The sequence below is a fragment of the Piliocolobus tephrosceles genome, chromosome 10 (assembly GCF_002776525.5).
Source record: "Piliocolobus tephrosceles isolate RC106 chromosome 10, ASM277652v3, whole genome shotgun sequence".
NCBI lineage: Eukaryota > Metazoa > Chordata > Mammalia > Primates > Cercopithecidae > Piliocolobus > Piliocolobus tephrosceles.
This window is the reverse complement of record NC_045443.1, coordinates 1,143,029-1,168,454: the sequence shown is the minus strand read 5'-3', so window position 1 is coordinate 1,168,454 and position 25,426 is coordinate 1,143,029. Positions and strand designations below refer to the sequence as shown.

The window sequence follows — 25,426 nt, the reverse complement described above, 5'->3', positions numbered from 1 at the left end:
TCCCACCATGAAGAGGCCCGAGGACCTCTGACCCGTACTCAGAATCAGTGATGGCCTGAGCACATGCATTTAAAAAGCACTTCAATAATCACATCAGAAGTTTGAGGCCTTAACAGAGAAGATCTTTATCCAAATTATAACAAAGGTTTTTCTACTTGAACCATGTTTTTGTTTTAAACTTTTCTTCAACGAACAGTTATTGACTACCTATTATGTGCCAGGTAGGCACTGACTAATCAGAGAGAAATCACAAGTGCTTTTCAAGTGCTACCTGTTTCTCTGTACATGATCTTAACTTGATTTGTACGATGGCCCCAGGACACTGGCATCATCTCCATTTCACATGTGGGGAAGATGGGGTGACCTGCTGTTGTGTCTTGTTTTTAAGTAGAAAGCTGGGAAATCCCAGAAATCCTGTTAAAAGGATAATCTTCACTTGCAGTTGCTGGGCTTTGGTCTTTATCAGACTAAGTGCTTTATCGGAATAACCAAACTAAAACCCCTTTTTTTGATTTTATGGGGTTAGAGGACAGTAGTGGTGGAATGATCCAATCAAGAGATTCTAGCATCTTTTCAACTAGTAGATGCTTAGGCTTAATTGAGAAGAAAAAAAAGATTTCAATCTACTCTGACAAAGAATGGAGAAAAATGGTACATAATTTTTACCTGCTGCCAGGATCTAAGAGCATCATTGGTCAAAATGCTTTCTGTCATTTCGTTTCTTTTCTTTGAGATAGAGTCTTGCTCTGTCGCTCAGGCTGGGGTGCAGTGGCACAATCATGGCTCACTGCAGTCTCACAACCTCCTGGTCTCAAGGCGGTAATCCTCCCGCCTCAGCCTCCTGGGTAGCTGGGACTATAGATGAACACTACCATGCCAGGCTTTTTTTTTTTTTTTTAAGAAATGGGGCATCACCATGTTGCCCAGGTTGGTCTCGAGCTCCTGGCCTCAAGCAATCTTCCCGCCTCGGCCTCCCAAAGGGCTGGGATTATACGTGTAAGCCACCGTGTCTGGCTGACTTCTGTCATTTGTAATGCTAGGGCAGAGGGAGAGCATGGACTATGACTGTGGAGTTCAGTCTTCATTATTCTGAGTGACCCAGCAATCTACTGCCTAGATACCATATCTACTCTCTGTCACAGATCTATGAAGAAGCACTTCCACCAGAAAGTTACATTGACATTTGTAGAAACTTGTCATTTTGACTTTTTTTTTTTATCATAATGTTGGGGCCCAAACTTCTGAGGGTAACAGTAATTCAGCCAAGCCACTGAGTAGATGATATACAAAAAGAGACAAATGAAAATGGACTGCGTGAAACATCAGATCCAAGCAGCAGAAAAACAAGGACAAGGAAGGAGTAAAGGTGTTACACACAAAGAGCCAAGCAGGGCGTACTCAGAAATCGGGTCCTCCTGCCACCAGGTTTGAATGTCACCTGTTCAGATGCACAGTTAAACTTCGCACAGCCTGTGAGAGGGGAAAAACAGGGAAGAACAGAGAGAGGAGAAGAGACAGAACACAACTACAAGATGTTAGAAACTTGCGGCTGGAGTGGTGAAATGCACTAAGATGGCACACAGAAGAACAAGCTTCTGGGGGAAGGTCAGATATGTAAGAGATGAAATATTAGGCCTTAATTCTACCCATCTGCAAAATGCGGAAGCTTTTCCTAGTTGAAATAATGCTGGCTAGTTTGCCCTCCTTGCCAATCGAGTGCATTCTTCCTGTGAAGAGACTAATCTCTAATTTCTGTGAAACTGTGGCAAAGGCACATAAGCCAGTACCTATATTTTTTTTATTCTTCTCACCCAAGTCTTTTCAATTCTTGTTCTAATATGGCTAGAAGCTCTTTCCTCTGCAGGAATTTTTTCAGCAATCATTAACAAACAGAGCTATATTTGGAAAGTAGATTATTGATAAAAAACTGAATTGTATGGTTATTCATTTTAGTATGCCACTCCCATACTTAAAAGTAACAAAATTCTACAATGGCTAAGAAAATGCATTAGTTTTCAGAAACTGCTAAAACACCTTAGAATTTCATCCAGGAAATCTCAGCCTAATATTAAAGCGTTAAGTTCCAAATCCCACATGAGCGAGTCATATAGATCACACAGATGTAACTTTTCACTGTAATTCCTTGAAAAAAAGTAATTTCACCTAATGGGAGCAATGAGCCCACTGAGTCTCATTATCACTCCACTTCCCTTTCACCCAAAGATTCTTAAGTGGACAACACACAGGCTGTGTTCTGGTCAGCTAGTCTCCCAATCCGCCTTAACAGGCTTTTGTCCCAGGTATGGCAACATCTCCATTTTATTGTTTTTGGCGATGATGGTTGCTTTATTACCTTGACCTGGAGCAGAAAGGCTTGGTACTGAAATGGCACCATCACTGGTGAAGGCTGAATAGAGGTTGTCACTGGAGGGAGATGGCTTAAGGGGCTGTAACAGCTGATTCTGCCCGGACTCTGGGATGTTGCCAGGAGGGTGGAGGGTCTGCTGGGGGTGCAAGACTGAAGCTGCACTCTGACCAGACAGGTTACCTGCCAAAAGATAAAGTGGCATGAGGAAACATGTCCAGCTTTCCCCATGTACTCATTAGGCACTGTTCTTACACATTTGCTTTGTTCCACTGAGTGATGGATGATGGGTCAAAAGCTATGATGAGAAGAACAAAGTCCTCACTAACGGGAGAAGTGAGGAATGACACTAAGAATCAATAGGTAGGCTGGGCTTAGTGGCTCATGCCTATAATCCCAGCACTTTGGGAAGCCAAGGCAGGCAGATCACCTGAGGTCAGGAGTTTGAGACTAGCCTGGCCAACATGGTGAAACCCTGTCTCCAATAAAAATACAAAAACTGGCCAGGCATGGTGGAGGGTGCCTGTAATCCCAGCTACTCAGGAGGCTGAGGCAGGAGAATTGCTTGAACCCAGAGGTGGAGGTTGCAGTGAGCCAACATCATGATATTGCACTAAAAAAAAAAAAAAAAAAAAAAAAAGAATCCATAGGTAATAGGGCTATGTGTACTATTTCAGAAGCTTTTTAGCTTTAGAAAACCTAGATGGGCCACGTGTCTGAGCAGAGTAAGAAGACCAGAGTATGTAGTGGATACCCAGATTCCAATCTGCAATTCCATGACTGCTTTTTTTTTTTTTTTACCCTATTAGAAAATGTGTTGAATCATGACACAAAAAGGTTTGTAAGGCAGTCTCCGCTTAGACTTTCCTATAAACATGCATTAGATCAAATACAAAAGAGGTGCCAAAAAATGATGTAGGTCACTACAGAGCAATGGATGTTTAAAATTATTTTTGGTAGGTTGCTTTTAATAGGTCAATTGTCCTAAAATTGACTCTGTTCCCTGGCTCCCAGTTGAATTCAAGTCCACTCAAAACGTATGTCAAAATTGGGATTAGAATCTGATTGGGATCACAGCTGGGCATAGTGGCTCATGCCTGTAATCCGCACTTTGGGAGGCTGAGGCGGCCGGATCACTTGAGGCCAGAAGTTTGAGACCAGCCTGGCCAACATAGTGCAACCCGGTCTCTACTAAAAATACAAAAATTAGCCAGGTGTGGTGGCACACGCCTATAATCCCAGCTACCTGGGAGGCTGAGGCACGAGAATTGCTTGAACCCGGGAGTTGGAGGTTGCCCCACTGCCGACTCTGTCTCAAAAACAAAAAAAAAGATCTGATTTGGATCAGATCAGAAATTAGCTGATTTCTCTTACAATCACATCTCTACTAATGTACTGCATGAACTGTTCCTAATGTGCTAGATGTGGATATCTGTGAACCCTTCCAGAGAACGGAACTGCTAAGAAGTTTGCAACTGCTTTTTAATGTATTTTAACCTTCTTTTACTTTTCAACTAATTGTGTTAACACTACCATAATTTCACCAAAGGATTAGAAACTCTCTATCCCAATTAAAATACAGTCCAGGGCCAGGCACGGTGGCTCACGCCTGTAATCCCAGCACTTTGGGAGGCCAAGACGGGTCGATCACCTGAGTCAGGAGTTCAAGACCAGCCTGGTGAACATGGGAAACCCCATCTCTACTAAAAATTCAAAAATTAGCCGGGCATGGTGACATGTGCCTGTAATCCCAGCTACTAGGGAGGCTGAGGCAGGTGGATCACTTGAAACTGGGAGGCAGAAAATGCAGTGAGCCAAGATCGTGCCACTGCACTCCAGCCTGGGCAACAGAACGGGAGTCTGTCTCAAAAAATAATTCAAAGTTAGCGGGGCATGGTAGTATGTGCCTGTAATCCCAGCTACTCAGGAAGCTAAGGTAGGAGGACCACCTGGGCCTAGCAGTTTGAGGCTGTTGTGTTGTGTGCTATGATCACACTACTACACTCCAGTCTGGGCAACAGAGTGAGGCCCTGTCTCTCAAAAAATAAATAAATAAATAAATAAATTCCATTTCAAAAAATATATATAATATATAATGGATAATTATATAATGAAATATGTATATATTCTATTACAAAAGAGTATGACTTAACTATTTCTTTGATTTTAATGACTAGCAAGTTCTTTTATTTTTTGAGACGGAGTCTCGCTCTGTCTCCCAGACTGGAGTGCAGTGGCGTGATCTCGGCTCATTGCAAGCTCTGCCTCCCGGGTTCACGCCATTCTCCTGCCTTAGCCTCCCGAGTAGCTGGGACTACAGGCGCCCGCCACCATGCCCAGCTAATTTCTTGTATTTTTAGTAGAGATGGGGTTTCACCGTGTTAGCCAGGATGCTCTCAATCTCCTGACCTCATGATCCACTCGCCTCGGCCTCCCAAAGTTCTGGGATTCCAGGCGTGAGCCACCACACCTGACCAATGACCAGCAAGTTCTTTAACCCAATATAAATGAAATAAAAACCTTAATCAAGAAGTTACCAATTAGACATACGCACAAATATCTATATGACAATTACATTCATCTAAGTTACAATTATGACTAAGTCATCCATTAAAAGAAAGAATCCACCCAAGTTTTACTGAACAGAGAATAATATATTTTCTTCCAACTGCCCAAGAGTTTGGTTAAATGTGAGTTATATGAGTTAACAGGCAAAGCTAAATGTCTATCCTTAAGAATAACTATAAATAAAGATTACCAGTAGATAGCAATATGGATTACAATGGAATAAGCCATTGTGTTCACTAAGTCTACTTCTATAGGCTCAAAAAGAGGTACAATAAATGTAAGGACAGCAGTCAAGGAAGCAAAAATACCAGGAGAGCCAAATTCCTTTGAAATTTAACAAAAATAACAAACGTTCGGCAGGTCACATACAGATGGAGACAGAAACAAAAGATTAGGACAGCTGTGGTTGACCTAGTCCACGGCTTTTTACCTGAAAGCTGGGGGCTTTTATTCCCCAAGGAACTGCTTCGACTGGATTTGCTGCCTTTGCTTTTAGTGGGTCGTCGTCTTCTCCCTGAAAGGGGAGCAGCTGGGGGGATAATAACAGCAGGGGGCACCTTGCCCAGTTTGGTATACAAAGATTCAATTTCATGCTTCTGGCGACTCTGCAGGTCCTGAATCTCTTTAAGATGTCTATGAAAGATAACCAAACATAATTCAAAATACCATAATCCTCTTCATTCAAACAAGAATTAACAGCATATTCTTAAACCTGCTTAAGTATGTACTAGTTACTAATGAACCTTTTCCCTAAATGTACTACCATAAGATTCTAGTTTGTCAACTCACCTTGCTGGCCTGCATTACCCAAGCCATATTACAAGCTCCTACCCAACAACAAATGGTTGATAATGTTTTAGGAGGAAAACATTTCCTGACTTTTGAGGCCATGCACACAATAGCTGAATTTGCTACTCTGATCCAATTTGCCAAACAAAACCTGCCAACATAATCATACATCCAAGTGCCATTACCAGATTCATTTAGTGAACTAATAAAGAGCAGTTAACAGTGATAAAATATGCTATTAATACAAATAATAATACAATAACACAGTAATAATATATTAACAATGAAGAAGTTCTAGAACTAGAAATGCTATGGGTCTGTATTGTATAAGTACAAGAGAAGCTGCCTGTGCCTCTGAGTCAGAGGTTGGGAATCTTTTGTGTGTGTGTGTGGCTGTGTGTGTGGTGGGATGCAGAGGTGTGGGGTAGGGCTTCTGTGGCACTGTCTCTTTAAAAGAAATGAGACATTAGCATATTGTGGCAAAAATATTAATAATCTTGGCTCCAGGATCTAGGACTTAAAACCTTATCTGACATTCTTTCACAAGAAAAAATATACTTACTTATCTCGTAGTCGTCGCAGCTCTAACTTTAAGTCTTCATCTTCGATATCTGACTCATTGTCACTACTCATGTAAGAGGAGTTAAATGAATTACTAAGGCTTTGACTTAGATTCTGGATAGGAAGGCTCTTTGAGCTCAGTTGATGAGGGGAGCGTGGACTACCTGAACCATCATCCACATCCCTACTTAAAAAGGCGGCCTCCAGGTCAGAAGATGGCCCATTTAGATGTGAAGGCTCTGACAGTTCAGGCTTTTCTTTCTTTGGTATCACAGCAGGAAGAACAGCTTGGTCCAAATCCATAAAAGGAGGAGATGCCACTGGTCCTTCTTTCTTTGTGTCAGTGATCTTGTCCTCAGTTTTCGATACAGAGAAACGACCCACTTTGTTTGCTGTGGTTGTCACCTGAAAACGTCCAACCTTGGTAGGCTGCCCAGTGTCTGACTTTGCCTCTGAGGCAGTATTTTTGTGGGCACTCTCTGGCACATCTGAAGAGATACCAGGGATGGTTATCCCATTCGGCTCTGGTTTCACCAAGGTACTCTCTGGACTACTACTCGACAACACTGAGGACTCTGAAGTGCTGGATTCAAAATGAACAGACTTTGTATCTTCTGACTTACTTTTACCCTCTTTCTGGGTATCATCTGCTGCAACTGAAACCTGATGAAAAAAAGAACAAAGATTAAAAACTGAAGTTCTCAATATCCAATTTCTATCACAGACAATTTAAAAAAGGAAAAATAAAGTCACTTTATTTCCCTGTCAACGAGTAGGCTGATTATCTCTTTACATAGTGCCTCCATCTTTGACTATGAAGAAAAATTGAATACCATCACAGAGAACACATGTGTACAGAGAAGCATATTCTGTGTGGCTACGCTTACAAAGTAAATAATTTACTTTCGTATTCGATGTCATACACAGAATTCAGATTTATGTCTTAGTCAACATATAAATAACAGAAGGTCAGGGCTAGGCATAGTGGCTCACGCCTTGTAATCCCAACACTTTGGGAGGCTGAGGCAGGCGGATCACTTGAGGTCAGGAGTTTCAGATCAGCCTGGCCAACGTGGTGAAACCCCGTCTCTACTAAAAATTAGCCAGGCATGGTAGCGTGTGCCTGTAATCCCAGTTACTTGGGAGGCTGAGGCAGGAGAATCACTTAAACCCGGGAGGTGGAGGCTGCAGTGGCCTGGGTGACAGAGTGAGACGCCATCTCAAAAAAGAAAATAAATAAATAAATAAAATGAACAAGATGTAGAATTTTTAGGGTTGCCTGTGAATAAGAAAAACTACAAGGTAAATGTTAAATGCCTGTTAATCCTCAAGAATCAACACAACTAACTGGTGACTAAAAAAGAGGAACCAGATCCTTGCTCTGGTTTGTCCATGTATTTACAGATACAAACTCAGCCCACCTATAAACGCTCAGGACCTGTTCACAAATGAGAAAAATATCACTTACTCTTCCCAGCCAGAAAATGCTCACATGTTGGACAGTTAGTAAAATAAAGTGATATGGTATCATGTGTTTTAATTTAAAGAATTAATCTTATGACAGTTATTTTAAATGTGGAAAACATTTTTATACACAAAGATGTTTGCTGTTACTTAACTTATTATGTTGGAAAAACTAGAGATGATGATGGAGACTGGTTAGGTAAACCAATTACTGAATGGGGAAAAAAGCTGTAACATTTGGAACAGGAGAAATGGTACTCAATTTTAAATACACACTTGTACAGAAAACAAGGAGTGGAAGGAAATACACCCCAAAAAGTAATCTTGGGAGGTGGGCGGATAAATAGTACGATTATCTACTGTGTTTTTACTGTTCTAAGTAATCTATATTTTCTTTAGTATATATTACTTTTATTAGGAAAATGCTAAAAAGAGCTATAAAGTACTATGTAATAGAAATCACTAGACTGGCAATTACATCCCAAATTATGTCCCAAATAGGTAGGCAGTAATTTTATTATATAGACAACTCCTCCAAAGGAAGGAATCAAGGCAATGCAAAGTGACTGTCTTACCTGAAATCGTCCCATCTTAAAAACACCAGCTCCTGAACTAGTTGCTAGGACAGGGCCTTTTTCTGTGACTTGAGAAACTGAAACACATACATGGATGAGGAAAATATAAGTGTCTCTTTCCAGTTAACTTATTTTCCCTTTGGCTAGAAATACAGCAAAACCAAACTACACACGAGGAAAGCTGTTAGAGGCAAAGAGAACTTCCTTATCTCCTCCCTCCATGAGGCTTTGTCCAACAGGGGAAAATAGTTATTGTCTGCTCTACTACTAGATACCAACTATAACATTAATATATACTATAAAAACAAAGGTTAACAGGCATTAAAAACTCACTACTCATTCTTTAATTCAGAGATATACGTGAAATGAAGGATGAGATGTTACTGAAGACGTTAAGGACCCATCTTTATTTTATTTTATTGAGATGGAGTTTCGCTCTGTTGCCCAGGTTGGAGTAGAGTGGTGCTATCTCAGCTCACTGCAACCTCCACCTACTGGGTTCAAGTGATCCTCCTGCCTCAGCCTCCTAAGTAGCTGGGATTACAGGTGTGCGCCACCACACCCGGCTAATTTTTGTATTTTTAGTAGAGATGGAGTTTCACCATGTTGCCCAGGCTGCTCTTGAACTCCTGATCTCAGGTAATATGCCTGCCTCAGCCTCCCAAAGTGCTGGGATTATAGGTGTGACTCACCATGTCCAGCCAAGACCCATTTTTAAATGAAAACCAGCTAATTTTATTTTCTCAATGTAACACAGGCAAATTCTAGAATAGGATAGTACAGTTCTCAGAATTATTATTATTATTATTATTATTTGAGACGGAGTCTCGCTCTGTCGCCCAGGCTGGAGTGCAGTGGCGCGACCTCAGCTCACTGTAGGCTGCACCTCCCGGGTTCCCGCCATTCTCCTGCCTCAGCCTCCCAGTAGCTGGGACTACAGGCGCCGCCACCTCGCCCGGCTAATTTTTTTGTATTTTTAGTAGAGACGGGGTTTCACCGTGTTAGCCAGGAATGGTCTCAATCTCCTGACCTCAAGATCCGCCCACCTCAGCCTCCCAAAGTGCTGGGATTACAGGCGTGAGCCACTGCACCTGGCCCTCAGAATTACTGATAAGTAGTTTTGGGCAATTTTAAAATCTTTCCGGGGAACAATGCTTTGAGTTTCTTTCTAGAGATATATTTATTTTATACAGCTAGTAGAACATTGAGCAATTTTGATGTTTTCATGTAATTCTATATCTTTGAGATCATTCCATATCAATGCCTCATTCTTTTTAATGATTGCATACTGTCATACCCTATGTATGTACCATATATATATATTTCACATTTAATCAGGCTTCTACTGATGGGCATTTAAATTATTCAGAATTTCTTTTCTTTTTTCCCTGAGACAGGGTCTCACCCTGTCCCCCAGGCTAGAGTACAGTGACGCCATCACAGCTCACTAGTCTCGACCTCCCAGGCTCAGGTGATCCTTCCTCCTCAGCCTCCTGGGAAGCTAGAACAACAGGTGCATAGCACCACATCCAGCTAATTTTAAAAATTTCTTGCAGAGATGGGGGTCTCACTATGTTGCCCAAGCTGGTCTCAAAATCCTAAGCTCAAGCAATCTACCTGCTTTGGCCTCCCAAAGTGCTGGGATTACAGGCGTGAGCCACTATGCCCGGCCCAGAATTTCTTGCTATTTTAAAAATAAATATTTTCATATAGATCTGTACAATAAATACCGTAATGAAAGTGCTGAATTATTTCCATTTAAGACTGCAGTAGACATCACTATCATAAATTGATCCCCACAGAGGCTGCACCAAGTCACTGGTGGCTATGAAACCCCTGAATTTACCAATGAGAGGTGGGAACTGCTATCAGCTGTAGCCTTACTTTGTATTTCTATCATTATGGACGTTAAATACTTTCACGTCTAAGTTTCCTTTTCTGTATCTTCTGATTGTTTTTTGGTTCATGTTGAATTTTAGGAACTCTATATTAGCAAAACGGGTTCTTTCTGTGATATGACTACACATACCCCTCCCCCTCCCACAAATATATACATTTCCCCAGGTTTTCATTTATCTTTGCAATCAATGGCACTTTTCTTCCATGAAGAAAATTTTATATCTATTACTACTTGCTTCTGAATTAGACATTGAACTTAACACCTCTATTAAACTTATCTGAGAACTCCAAACTGATCCATGGACCAAATTCAGCCTACTGCCTGATTTTTTGTAGATAAATTTTATTGAAACACAAACTTATTTATTTATGTATTGTCCACTGCTACTTTTGAGATCTGAGTAAGCTGCAAGAGACTATATGGTCTAGAAAGCCTAAAATTTGTACTATCTCGCCCTTTGCAGAAAAAAAGTTTGTCAACCCTGTTCTAGACAGTTGAAAAAAATCCCCTTATGATTTCATATAATACTATTTTAGGATACAGTATTTCATCTTTGGTCCACTTGGACTTTACTTATGTCTAGGCTAGTGGATCCACCTTTGCTTTTTTCAAGATGGCTTTCGAGTTGTTCTAAACCACTTATAAAAATATCCCATCTTTCAGCCAGGCGCAGTGGCTCACGCCTATAATCCCAGCACTTTGGGAGGCCAAGGCGGGCGGATCACCTGAGGCTGGTGACCAGCCTGACCAACATGGAGAAACCCTGTCTCTACTAAAAATACAAAATTAACTAGGTGTGGTGATGCATGCCTGTAATCCCAGATACTTGGGAGGCTGAGGCAGGAAAATCGCTTGAACATGGGAGGTGGAGATTGCAGTGAGCTGTGATCATGCCATTGGACTCCAGCCTGGGCAACAAGAGCGAAACTCCAACTCAAAAAAAGAAAAGAAAAGAAAAATTCCATCTTTCAATGATTTGAAAAGCTACCTTTTTCATATTCTACATTCTCTTTTTATTGGTAGCAAACTTTTAATTTATTATTTTCATTGTATATATTTGATAATCTACACTATCATTTCTAGACTGTTCTAATGATTTGCAAATGACTTCTTTTAAAATGAGAGCCAACTGAGAATATCAAATGAAAATATTTAAATTGACTAACTGAAATCTTACATTTGTATTTCCATACAAATATATGTCCAGACTCTTCAAGCTTCTATCCCTATATATCCAGCGTCACAAAAGCTAAGAGGTTATCAGTAAATTAACTTTTCTAAATATAGTATGCTTTAATTTCCTAATCTCTAATAGCAAGGATCTGGCCTAGCTAATAATGAAGGGTCTTATCATTACCTCCTGTATAACCTTCCCTCTGCCAAATAACAGAATAGATTTATTAATTTGCTAATCTTTCAAGCTTCAGATATTACTACCAATGCTCCTCAGTTATCAAATACATGGAAATGTGTCTTTGAAAGAGTAAACCTCCTGAATCAACTGCAGGTAGGACTGGAATTAGTAATATAAAAGGAAGAAGGATGTTTCTCACCATCCTTCTGAGGCTGTGCTCCTGCTTCTGTAACTGCTGTTGGAGCCACCACGGACACAGGCTGCAAAACATACACAGACAGACACCACAAATCTTTAGCTTCAGTCACTCAGACTTTGGCCTCGTTGCCTTTCCTATGGTCTTTGTAAAAGGGCAGAAAGAAAGTATATGTGATGAAACACTTATGTCTGAGAAGATTTTCTTTTCTTTCCTTTTTCTTTCAAAGTCTAAAAGTCTGACGTAAAGAAAGGCAGCTGTCAGGGCCGGGCATGGTGGCTCACACCTGTAATCCCAGCATTTCGGGAGGCCAAGGTGGGCAGATCATTTGAGGTCAGGAGTTTGAGACCAGCCTGGCCAATATGGAGAAATCCCGTCTCTAATAAAAATACAAAAATTAGCTGGGTGTGGTGGTGGGCACCCTGTAATCCCAGCTACACGGGAGGCTAAGGTAGAAGAATCACTTGAACCTGGGAGGCGGTGGTTGCAGTGAGCTGAGATCATGCCACTGCACTACAGCCTGGGCAACAGTGCAAGACTCTGTCTCAAAAAAAAAAAGGCACATTTTAAAAGAAGGAATTTCTACTCTTAATTCTTTTTTTTTTTTTTGAGACAGTCTTGCTCTGTCACCCGGGCTGGAGTGCGGTGGCCGGATCTCAGCTCACTGCAAGCTCCGCCTCCCGGGTTCCCGCCATTCTCCTGCCTCAGCCTCCCGAGTAGCTGGGACTACAGGCGCCCGCCACCTCGCCTGGCTAGTTTTTGTATTTTTAGTAGAGACAGGGTTTCACCGTGTTAGCCAGGATGGTCTCGATCTCCTGACCTCGTGATCCGCCCATCTCGGCCTCCCAAAGTGCTGGGATTACAGGCGTGAGCCACCGCGCCCGGCTACTCTTAATTCTTGATTGCCTTCTTCATTTTCTCATAGGATGCTTAAGGGTATAACTTGGATAGTCACAGAAAAACAGTTTCAATCAAAACATAATTATTATTATTATTATTTTTGAGATGGAGTCTCTGTCGCCCAGGCTGGAGTGCAGTGGTGCAATCTCGGCTCACTGCAAGTTCGCCTCCTGGGTTTTACGCTATTCTCCTGCCGCAGCCTCCTGAGTAGCTGGGACTACAGGTGTGCACCACCACATCCGGCTACTTTTTTGTATTTTTAGTAGAGATGGGGTTTCACCGTGTTAGCTAGGATGGTCTCGATCTCCTGACCTCATGATCCGCCCGCCTCGGCCTCCCAAAGTGCTGGGATTACAGGCGTGAGCCACTGTGCCTGGCCCAAAACATTATTTTAATCTGACAAAATTTAGCCTCCTCCAAAAAATACAAAATCCATAGAATTGATCTGTGGCACAATCTAACCAGACGTACAACTAGAAAAGCACCTTTCAAATACAGTCTTTTCCACAGTGATACTCCTGAGTCAGCATTAATCTTTCATTAACCAGTCTCATTTCTTTTGGCTAGAATAAGCAGGGACTCTGAATACATGTTAAACGTATTCATAATGGTTTAGGTTACAGTTTGTGTCCCAGGCATAGAATATATTAAGGTTATGAGGAGTTTTATCAAGATTTTCAAAACTTACACCAACCGCAGAAGTCACTGTGATAATCTCTGGACTAAGTGTTCTTCTCAACTGAGCATCAAGATCCTCTAGAGGTTGCTGGGCCTGAATGAAAACAATCAGAGTAAATACACTTCCTTGGCACCTCCAGAGTCATGATATAGAGCCAATTTAGATAGGACACACTGTTTTACGCTTCATATTGGCACAACATAACATGTGTCTTTACAGAACATAGAAAACTATACTCAAATTTAGTATACTGCTTTGATTATTTTGCCAGTTTCTCAAGATTGTATGTCAGACTCTTAAGGCTTAGAGTAGTTCAGTTTGCAGTTTAAGAGAAGTCTTATTACATTCTATGTTTGATGTTACTCAAAATGGTAGAAAGAGTTGTTTATTTGTGCGATCTTTAAAATATATTGTGAAAAATGTACAAAGATCTACTGGTAGAGTCACTGTATCTCATATTCCCTCTTTTCTTTCTCAGTTTTATACATCTTTCTGGGAAGTTGCCCCTGTGAATAAAAGATGGCATTAACGTATTCTGTCACTATCACAGGGTATTATTCTCTTCTTCAGGTCTTACACGTATACTTCTTCCCTACAGATGGTGGCAAGGAGATCTGGGTATTCCATCCTGTTAACCATTCCATCCACCCCAAGCACACAGCTTCCTTCTACCCTTCCACAGTCTAATCCTCCATCCTTGTCTTGGCTTCTATCAATCTGTTCTTGCACAGCCTTCACTGATGCCTCTCCCTGTATCTAGGACCCTTCCACATTCTTGCTTGCTATTTCTCATCACACTTGATGCTCCCTTAGAAATGTGAATACATGTTTTTAAATGAGAAAATAAGCTTAAAACTAAACTCCTGATTTATGGACTTTCACAACGCACTTTCCCCCAAATCTGGTGGCTGACGGTGCGTGTTCCCTGTTGGAGTTTTCACTTTATTGTGGCAAGTTCCTTAAATGGTGTTCCCCTGTATACTGGGACCAAAGAAATAGGGATAAATTCCAACCCAGCCTCTCAAGTAAGCAGTTTACCACGTTTTTCTTATTTCTTACATATGATTCAAAAATAAATTCCTAATTTAGTTTAAAAGTTTACTGGCTTGTCTCATGTCAGAAGCTTTTTCCTGGTCACAAGAGGTTCACAATTAGTACTTCTCTTATGGAAATTCAACTAAATGTGTTGGTGGTAGGCTGGGGTGAGAAAGGGAAATAATAAACATTACACGTAATTCTGTCCACCACTGCACTCAGTGAGCAGAACTGACTGTGAGATGGGAACCTCAAGTTCATGTGGCTGGTCTCAGTTCCTCCATGAGTAATCTCATGTTAGCACCTCAGTGAGCTGGGTGGCTTTTATTTTAAAAGATATAGCACACACAGTTTTCATGAACTATCACTCCTATACCTACCTACATGTAAGGTGATTACTTCATTAGGTGGCTAGTGAAAGAAATGACAAACACTCAAGAAAAAACTGGTTGCTCTGGACCCACAGACAAAGTTTGTCAGTTGCCACTGTGCTGCTTCTTTCTAAGGCACTCTCAGAGTTAACTTTGATTATATATGCAATTTCGCTATTCTACAGAAGTATGAATGACAAAGGGAGCAATATGGGTCTGGCAAAATGTTGGCTTTGCTGTTTTCTTCCTTCGTAAGATACAAAAAAATATTAGTATCAAGTGTTTTCAGATAACCGGAAACATGACAAACAGAAGAGCTATGAAGCTGCTTACTTTAAGTAGGACCTGGGTCACTGGTTATAACGTTTTAAAAGAAAGATGTTACTAAACCAAAGCCAAATAGATAAAAGCCAAGACCACAGTGGATAACTTCAGCAAGCTTTGTAAAAGAAAGTAGGGCGCAGGAACAAATTGGTCAAGTCCTGAGGCACCTGGGTTAGAGAAGGTCCTGGAAAAGGTGGCAGCTGCTCGCTGGGCAGAGCGCCTGCTGGAAGTTCAGCTCCCACTGGCGGCACCTACAGACAACAAAGGGAAATTCAAGTCCATGAGACACTAAATATGAAGACTGCACACTGAAGAGCAAATCAACGGATTTGAATGCACAAAGGTAAGAGTAAAATGTATCTAGTTAAGACATGTTTATCACCAAGGCTACACTCCGGTATCTGTCTTAAAAAAGAGGTGTGACGACTAGTGATATTCTTGTAGGGGTTACTACAATATACCTATAAAATGAATAGTAAAATACAGTAAAAAGTCGTTCCCTCGGGAGAACAGAACAAAGGCTGTATGTACATAAGTGGCAGTATCCAGATATTCTTGAGCTACTTATTTGGTACAGTATGTATCAGGCTTTTGCCATGCAAAACAAGATTTTCCAAGAAAAGAAAACAGTAGCTGGTTAAGAAATAACCAACAGGCAGGCCTGATAACAAAAGGCATCAGAAATCTAATACTATTATCAAGAATTTCTATTTTATCTGAGTGAAGATTCTGCATTATCCTACTATAAAAAGAACCTCACATCAATGGCAATGCAGAAAGAGGATGAAGCATACAATACAGTAGATATCACACAGCCTTGTTATTTGGAGAAGGTGGCAGAACAAGAGGAAATCCACCACAGCATAATTAGATAATAAATTCCAGTTACTTCAGTCCTAGGATTAGAGTATTTCTTCCTCCTCTGTATCTATTTCCTTACTAACTTCCAATTTTTTATAACCCCCAAATTGTACAACTATGGAATCTACAACGAAGCCAAAAGTTTGCTTCATTCTCGCTGAAACAAAGATGATGAACTGCTGTTATGCGCACACGTTTTGCTGACAGATGCATTTAGCTCCTTTTGGGATACAGACTTCTTCAGTTTGTGCCAATTCAGATGGAAACTTGTATTTCACCCGATAATTACACATTCATGGAAAACTGTGCAGCATCATTAACCCCCAAATCCTGCCACACTTGGAATAAAATCTTATGTTCATTGCAGATATACCCTCAAACTGCTGTCAATTTGTTTAATAAATACTATAAGCCAGGTAACTTTATAACTATGTTTCTAACTTGCAAGGCTGAATTGAAAAATGTACTTAATAGGGAGGAAAAAAAACTGATCATATTTATCTAATTATTTTATCCCAATAATTTTACCGGAGGCTTAGTTAAAGGTGGCTTTGAGGGAGCAGCTCCAGGTTTCACTCCTGATGTAGCAGTGCTGACTGGGGTAGAAACTTGCCCAGGTGTGGCCACTGGTGTAACTGGCAAAGCAACTGTTCCTAGTGGCAAATTGGTTGGTGGTAAGCAAGTACTTGTGGTAGAGGTCAGGAGTCTGCTTGGTGCGACAGCAGTAGTTGGGATGCCTGGGGTGACGGTGCTCTCTATGACCAGTGAGGTCTCCAGTGAGACAGGGGCATGCTGAGCTCCAGAGGAGCTGTGCTCACTGAAGAGAGACCGCAGCTTTTCTTCTAGAGTCTTTATGTCGTCGATCCCAGGAGCTTTGGGTTGTGTATCAGAATCTAGTTCAGGACAATGAGTATGGGGCTGGTTGGGAAGCAAAGCTGGTTGAGGCTGACTATGAATTAGTGTCTGCTGTACAGCAGGCACATTGGCAACAGGCTGTACCAAGGGTGGGATACTAGGTACTTGGGGTAATAAAGGTGTAGAAGTAGGTCCTGCTGCCTGGGGAAGAACAGGAGTAGAAGCTATCACTGATGGAATGACCAAAGGATGCAGCCCACCAGGCTGAGAAATAGAACTAGACACTCCTGCTCCAGGAGAGGAAGAGGAAGATGGTGCAGAGAGGGACAGAGCCAATCCAGCTGTGATGCTATGAGATGTCTTATCTAGTGAGTGTGCACTAACTACAACGGTCTCAGCTAAAGTAGGAGCAGAAGTACTGCTGCTAAGCTGAATGGACAGCTGTGAAGCTGTGCTTGGGAGTGAAGTGGTGGCAGAAACTGATGTTAATGTGACTCCCACAGCAGTGCTGCCTGCTGCCTGCGGAGACACGACGGCTGGAGGCTTAGGACCTGGGGTCATAGTGCTGCCCCCTGCAGAAGCTGAAGTTGCCGAAACTGTTACTGAAGGATACGGTGCTGTACTAGAAACAATGTTCTCCGATGTGGATGTGGGGACTTGAAGTGATGGGGAAGTAGTAGATATTGAGACAACTGCAGGTATTGTGATACTTGAAACTACACTGGAAAGTACTGGTGATTCAGACACAGGTGGTACGTGGAGACCACCTGAGGTTACCACACCAGTGCTGGTGGCAACTCCAGCAATCCCCTCTTCAGTGGGCACCGTAACCTCAGACTGAATTACTGATGTGGAAATGTCATTAGGAGGGCTGCTTGTTGCAGGGACTGGTCCTGTGGCTGCTGCTGTGGCTGGGACTCCAGCAATGCTACTCAAGAAAGGAGGTACTACTGGAAATGTTGGTGCTGTATGACTCAAGTGTGGAGGTGCTGTGTTGGGTCCTTCTGTCATTTGGGCATGTCTAAGTTCAGAAAAGGCCTGCTGTAGACTAAGGGATGATGCAGAGTGAGACAAGTTCATTCCAGGGCTCTGAGATGTAGAGGCAGCAACTGCAAAGGAACACAAAAAAATAAGAATCAGCCCATTTTAAAAGGATGGATTCAAAAGATTGTCCACTAGCCTAGGTCAGCTCCTATAAATATCTGTTTTTGATAAAAAATAAGGAGTAATCTTAAAACACAGACAATAGTACTAAGTGCAGAAATAAACACATACTACAATATCTATTATACAGGCTATATCTAGGTATGGCCGTGCTTCTTGGCTTTTTCTGTAATCCTCTCTATCCTACACCTATTTCCCTCTCTCATGTTTATCTGTTGGTTATAACTTCAGTTTTCTATTCTTCTTTATTATCTGTGTCATCATAAATTACTGCTTTATGATTAAGCTTTCAACATAGCAGAGGCACTGTAGAATTTACATACAATGTGGCAGAATCAATCCCTTACCTGTATCTGTTATTTCACTGGTGAAAAGTTTTGATTCTCGTAATCGACTTTCTGGCACAGGACTCACTATAAACCTTCTTCCAGCAGAATGAACAACTTGAGTTAAAGAACTGGTAGGAATGCCTGGTCAAAAACCAACAAACAAACGCAACTTATTATTATAAGTATTGTTAGACTTCATTATTGGCACACACAATTGCTTTTTTTTTTTTTTTTTGACACACAGTCTCACTCTGTCACCCAGGCTGGAGTGCAATGGCGCGATCTCAACTCACTGCAACCTCCGCCTCCTGGGTTCAAGCGATTCTCAGGCCTCAGCCTCCCGAGTAGCTGGGACTACAGATGCCCGCCACCATTCCCAGCTAATGGCTTCTTAAGTCAAAGGTAAAAACAAGGAAAGAAAATAAATTCACCTATTTGCTGTGGCATGGAAGACACAGGAATTGGTTGTTTGAACTCTCCTTCCAATTTCTACAACAAACAAAAGTGATTAAATACATTCTCAAACGCAATCTCAATGACTAGGCAAAGCAAACTGCCACATGCGAAGAGAACATAAAAGTTTGTTGTTGGTCATGGGTGTCAGGTGATATCACTGGACATTTTGCATAGCAAATTTAGAACTATGAAAATATTTTAAATCAACAAAGTTTCACTATGGGAGTGGTGAACCTACCTGAGAACCTGAAAAGCCATAGTCATCCTTTCCCTGTAGACTCTCCAATCCCTGGTCACCCTCTGGTTCCACACTGACATCCTCACTAAGCATTTCATCAGCTTTTTCAATAATTTCTCGTACTTGATCCACAAATGACTCTCTCTCTATTGCTAGAATAAAGTCATTGTTCACCTGTAAAAGAAATGTGATGTCAGTCTAATTAGTGTCATTTCTTAAACTTTATGTCATTCCACTATCACTTTTATGACTTCTGTCCTATCTGCATACTTACGTATATTTTTATTTATTTTGTACTCAAGTTAGCTCTTATCTTTGTAAGAACTTCAATATCTAGTTAGACATAGCCTAGACAAAAACATCACTAAATCACAGGTTGGGTGTGCTAGTTTTACTCACATTGAAGTAAATGCATAACTTTAAATAAACATGGATTACAAAATATGGCATATTTGCCTAGAGCAATGGCTATTAAGATCAAGTACTAAGGAAAAACTTAGAACTCCAAATGCAGACATACCATAATTGTTGCTATCTCCTCAGGGTTGTCACCATCTAGGTCAAATTTGAATGTAACCATTTTCCTATTATGAGTCTCTAATTGACATTCTACCACTCGGTCTCCTTTATTTGAAACCTAAAAAGAAAAAAGGTACATCATCTCCAAAGACCATATTCAGCTTCAGTACTGAATTTCAGAAAAGCAATGCAGATTAGCACTTGACTTTATGTCTAAGGAAGCATAGTGTCATCACTGCTCCTTGGAGCAATAGTACTTTGTCTCTTAAACTGGTAGCAAGAAAAATCTGAGAAGACGTTAGCCTTTGAGCTACTTACTAAAACTCTCTATTCTTTTTCTAAAAGGTAAGTAGTGCTTTATCACAGAAATATGGATGTAAGAATATCATTTGGCTAATTATAAGATCCTATACATTCATCAATTCATCTCAGCCTTAAGAAATATTTAAATGATATTAACTGCTGGCCCTATCATAGCTTTATGAACCACATTTTCATTTTTCTAAAAATGTGATATTTAAGTCAAAGAGACTGTAGGCATTAAATGAGAAGAGTACTATATAAATTATCTGGCTGGGTCCCTGTAATCCCAGTGGTTGGGGAGGCCGAGGCGGATGAGTCACTTGAGGTCAGGAGTTCGAAACCAGCCTGACCAATACAGTGAAACCCTGTCTCTACTAAAAATACAAAACTAGCCATGCGTGGTGGCATCTGTCTGTAGTCCCAGCTACTTGGGAGACTGAGGCAGAAGAATCGCCTGAACCCGGGAGGCAGAGATTGCAGTGAGCCGAGATCATGCCACTCCACTCTAGCCTGGGGGACAGAGCAAGACTCTGTCTAAAAACACAAAAAAAGAAATTATCTATCACATATAGATAGTTATCTTTATTTCATGAAGTGAGTGGTTTGGATTTGATGACTTCTAAAATCTTTTTCAGTGTCACATTCCTTTAACGACATGAAACCCACAAATCAGGAATACTTACATTTAAAATTCTTAATTTTGGGCGTGAAGTTTTTTCATGTCGAGAACGACTCCTTACAGATTTTCGGTAATGCCGTTTTGTAGTTCTTCCCTCATGTCTTCCACTGGAAGATGGGACGTTCTCATTGCCATCACTCATACCTGAAGCAACATCTGAATGTGCACTTTGAAATTTAAAAAGAAAATAAAAGTGCAGTTTATAATATGAGATTTAAAGGTCTGACAGTTTGGTGTTTCATATCATCTTATCTACCAGTCGAGGAAGGAGAATTCTAGTTTTACATACCTGTCTATAGAGGAAGCCAAAGTGGCCGGCTGGGTAGGTTGTGGCTGTGCTACTGGAACTGGCTCTGGAGGAGCAACCTGAGAGACTCCCTGAGTACTCTGTGAATTGAAAAGATAATTCAAATCTTGGTAGTAATATATTTATCAATCCCTATCCCCAATAATCTACTTATTTTTTTCCTTATCCCTCCCCACTAAGTCCTAGAAGCACTAAATTTACTAGTAAATTCTCAGTATTTAGCATCTAGAGATAATGGACTTTAAATTCCAAAGGAAGTTTCTAAAGCTAGTCTCTGGTATAGACTGCATGGTATGAGGTCAGCCAACATATCTGCTAGGCAGTGTGAACCTACAACTCGCCATGCAGCCAGCATCTTACCAGAAGTGTGGAATAGGGCAGGCAGAGCAAAGTACAAAGATGAATTCAGATCTTTCTCCTAGCAGGGCAAAAATGATTGCTGAGAGAGCACAGGAGGATAAGATACTCCTATGACTGCCCATGAAAACAGTTTGTGAAAGGACAAGAATAATGGCTAAAGTGCTAGCTAGAGAAGTGAAGTGCTAATAGGGTTAATCCTCTCCAAGGCACACTCACTTCCCAACAGAACAGCCAGTGGAAACAAGGACCCCACATTGGCATTTCATTCTGCTGTAAGAAAAAGTCATGCAGAAGTTAGTTTGATGTAGTCTCCAAATCAGTTCTAAACCAGGGGAGCCTGTTTCTTTCTCCTTTATCATTTTTATCCATTTATATATAAACATGCAGTAATTCTATTTACCTCCAAAACTGCTTGCTGGGAGGATGTAGTGGGGGCTTGTGCTAAACTCACTCCTGGCTGGGACACTTGAACCTGTCCTCCTACACCACCCATAGGAACTAAAAGATTTGATTCCATGTAAGGCTGCACCACTGTGGGAAAGTACCCAGGTGTAGCCAGTACTTCTGTCGGCATGGGAGGGGATAGGACTGTAGAATGGATGCAAACAGAAGCCACGTTGGAAGAGGGAGCAATATTTGAATCTCCTGGGTACTGTGGTGGCAGTCGAGGTGGGAAACCCTGTGACAGAAATGAGGAAGGTGAGTTAGAGCAGGTTGGGGGTCATTAAATTAGCAAAACAGCAAGACATGCAAAAAAAAAAAAAAAAAAAAAAAAAAAAAAAAAAAAGCACACAGCACAGAAGAACAGTAGCCAATCTCTTTCTAATAATCTAAAGGGCATATAAAGACCACATTCTTGAAATGAAGTAGTAGACTGGTTCCAACAGAAGAAACAGGACTCTACAATAACACTTTTATTGTTGGTTGTCTTCACCCACAGATGATTTGAGGAGGAGGAACACAATTTCTTCCTAGCCAATCTTAAATGGAAGAATGCAAAAATTCCTCCACATAACAGTCATATCATGAAATGCTAATTTTCCCAATGTAAACTCTGAAGCTCTTTGTTGATACCATGTTGGCTATTCTATTTATTCTACCCATGTATGTAAAAGTTGTCAGGTGTCCTATTAACCACATCTAGCATTCAATCAGCTTACACTGAATACTGAGAGAACCATTTTTCTCTGAAGAAGTGTCTTGAGAAAAATGGATCAGGAATCACTGAACATCAGTATCCAATCCTTTCTCAGAATTTTACTGTTTTGCCTCTCTAGTTGACATGTTATTGCTAGTTATTCTGACACTCAACTATTAGATTTCCATGTTCTTGCTGATCTATTAGGATCAAACTCTGTGGTGCCCTCTTTTCCTAGCTAACACAATACCTGGTACAGAACATCTCCAGAGGAAAGCGGAACCTCAGCAGCTTGTCCAAGGTTAGCTGGTACTCCCATGGACTGAACTGCTGGTTGTAGGAGCTGTGGGTGAACCTGACTTGGCAGCTGAGTCACAGGCTGCAGAAGGGTTGGAAGCTGACTAGGAACCACAGTTGATACACCCGGGATCGCAGCTGTTGTAGCAGATGAAGCCAACGTGAGCAGAGGCTGAGTAATGCCAGCTGCCATCGTGATGGGAAGGGATGAGAAACCTGTCTGAGCCGTAGACACATGAGGAGCTGATATGGGAATTTGAGAGACAGGGTACTGAGGGAGCAAGGAAGTAGGGAGCGGCTGTCCCACTGGAAGAAAATGAGCACCAGAGTGGACTGGAACAGCCGAGGGTTGTGTTGCAACTGGGATCTGAGGTTCGCCTTGGATAGTTGGTACTGGCTGGGAAACTGGAAGCTGGGAAGGTAAAGAAAAACAAAACAGACAGGCTTTAAAAAAAAAAAAAACAAACAAAAAAAAGCAAGGCTGCCAAAAGCAAGATTTACGTATTAGCCAAAAAGAAGGAAAACACAAAACAAAACAAACTAAACAAAACAAAAAAACACCAAACCAACAAAACCCTGCATACATTAGTGTTAAGTTAATATGCCACATAAGAATATGGAAAGGAGAGCAGGAGAGAAAGAGGCTAAATAGACTATGACTGTTCTATACCTTTTGTCATAGAAATACTTGCTAATGCTTCAGCATTTGGCAATAAAAGAGGACCCTTCCACAGACAAGGGGTTTGCTTTTTTTTTTTTTTAACAGCTTTATTGGAATATATTTTATATACCATAATGCTATCACTAAAGTTATGACTGCTATTACAGTAGTTAGTGAAATTCAAATGAATTCCTTCCCAGTGGAATTAAGATTTCATTCATATTATTTCTAAAATTCTTAAGTCTAACATGACTCAATAAAAATTGGTGTAATTCACATTATTTCACTCATTCTAGGATGCAATCATCCCTCTCCACTACCTGATCATTTTAACATGTGAGAAATTGGGATCTATCTTATAACTGATGATGTGGTACCTAAAATATGGTACATTTTAAAGTTGATAGCATCTCAGATGTGATGAAATATTAGGGTAACAATACACTGTGCACATACATGCACAATAGTACTCAAAAATAAAGTTGAAAAAAGGTCATTTAGAAGAGCATACCTTCTACAGGGTACTTTTCAAGTGATTAGGAGGACTACTTAAGAAAAAAAAGTTCCACATAGTAAACAGTGCAGAAATCTACATGAAAATAAAGCACAGTTGGAAACCTAGAATATCAGACACAGCTGACACAATTCTAGGGAATGTCATAGGTTCAGTTACCGAAGCACCTTTATTTAACCCGTTATTTCTAGTACCTGTTAAATCGATTTTGGCCTGGTAACACTAAAAGTGAAACTTTGGATTGTCAATGTTGTCAGTGATGTACCCACTTACATTAAACAATGCATACGCACAAAAGAGGTGATTTTCACTTCATTTTTGCAACGAGATTAACCTACTTCAAGGGTCTATCCACATGAAAGGACAAGTTACATGGAGACCCCTTTTAGCATCCTTTCAGAAATTAAGAGTTTACTTGATTTTAAAAAAAAAAGTTTACCTGTTTTCCAGCTGATACTTGAGGCAAGACTTGTGGAGCTTGAGGTTGACTCACTGGCTGTGCAGTAGTGGCCTCACTGGAGGTTGATGTCTGTGAAAGTGAATACTGCACTGTCTGTTGAGGAGGGGCTGTCTGCTGTATTCCCTGCTGCTAAGAATAAAATACCATGATTCAGTTTTATTTCAAATCAGTAACAGCATGTTTCTAAGGAAGCATGTTTACCTAAAGCCTTCAGTGTCTGTAAATAATGATTTTAGTAATCAAGACATGCACAAACCCAAATTCATCAATTTCCATTATATATTTGTTTTCCCTCTGATGTTCTCTGTGGTGTTGCCACCAGGAACAATTAACCAATCTTTTAATACCCGAGTTACCATTGGCTCTTCACGCAGTATCTCCCTCACCCCAACAACAGGTCTTTACAAAGACATTTCGATAACATATCCAGACACTTCCTTTCCCCATCCCATCCCTGCCATTCCCTTTTTCCCTATCTCTTGGCATCAGCTCTCACTTTGGCACCTGTATCAGATAAATCCAGTAGCTTCCTTTAATCTTTTCTCCTCACCCTATTTTATCAACTGTATAATTAATATGCTTGAAGAATAGTTTTGATTATAGCTACAAAATAGTGAGGAAAGCATTGGATTTGGAATAACAGACATTTTCAAATTTTAGCTTTAATATTTGCTAGCTGTTAATGCCTTAGATTGCTCATTTTATTATAAAAATGAAGTTTCTCTTTTTGAAACAAAGACATTATCATTTAACTCAAGGTGGGGCAAAGGGAATGACACCTGGGAATCTACTATGTACTAGGCACTCAGGTATAATTTAATGCATGGCACATAATTTTACACCTAATTTAATGCACAGCACGTAACTATACTCGAATACTAAATTTTGTAATACATCAAGCAAACAAAACCAAACAACACAGGACTATGACCCCTAGAGTACTGCCCCTTCTGCTTAACAAATAAAAACTTGAGGCAGGGCGCGGTAACTCATGCCCGTAATTCCAGCACTTTGGGAGGCCGAGGCGGGCAGATCACCTGAGGTCTGGAGATCGAGACCAGCCTGGCCAACATGGAGAAAACTCCATCTCTACTAAAATTGCAAAAAATTAGCTGGGCCTGGTGGCACATGCCTATAATCCCAGCTACTCAGGAGGCTGAGGCAGGAGAATCGCTTGAACCAGGGAGGTGGCGGTTGCAGTGAG

At 40.9% G+C, this 25,426-nt stretch overlaps 1 protein-coding gene across 12 annotated transcripts in view; it reads right to left on the bottom strand.

Annotated features, from left to right (window-relative positions):
• Positions 1 to 25,426, bottom strand: part of WNK1 (WNK lysine deficient protein kinase 1) — a 182,481-nt gene that overhangs the window by 28,806 nt on the left and 128,249 nt on the right. For 4 of the 12 annotated variants that reach the window (XM_023182972.1, XM_023182977.1, XM_023182976.1 and 1 more), the window contains 17 exons: positions 24,202 to 24,351; positions 22,541 to 22,999; positions 21,553 to 21,831; positions 20,775 to 20,872; positions 20,490 to 20,652; positions 19,505 to 19,621; positions 18,985 to 19,158; positions 18,722 to 18,779; positions 18,309 to 18,431; positions 16,471 to 17,906; positions 15,249 to 15,332; positions 13,361 to 13,444; positions 11,776 to 11,836; positions 8,323 to 8,399; positions 6,285 to 6,946; positions 5,364 to 5,566; positions 2,354 to 2,548 (listed from right to left, as the gene is read on the bottom strand). In XM_023182972.1, coding sequence (XP_023038740.1) covers positions 2,354 to 2,548; positions 5,364 to 5,566; positions 6,285 to 6,946; positions 8,323 to 8,399; positions 11,776 to 11,836; positions 13,361 to 13,444; positions 15,249 to 15,332; positions 16,471 to 17,906; positions 18,309 to 18,431; positions 18,722 to 18,779; positions 18,985 to 19,158; positions 19,505 to 19,621; positions 20,490 to 20,652; positions 20,775 to 20,872; positions 21,553 to 21,831; positions 22,541 to 22,999; positions 24,202 to 24,351 — 4,423 coding nt within the window. The remainder of the gene's footprint in view (positions 1 to 2,353; positions 2,549 to 5,363; positions 5,567 to 6,284; positions 6,947 to 8,322; positions 8,400 to 11,775; positions 11,837 to 13,360; positions 13,445 to 15,248; positions 15,333 to 16,470; positions 17,907 to 18,308; positions 18,432 to 18,721; positions 18,780 to 18,984; positions 19,159 to 19,504; positions 19,622 to 20,489; positions 20,653 to 20,774; positions 20,873 to 21,552; positions 21,832 to 22,540; positions 23,000 to 24,201; positions 24,352 to 25,426) is intronic. The other 8 variants (XM_023182973.1, XM_023182975.1, XM_023182984.2 and 5 more) reach the window with 4 other exon arrangements.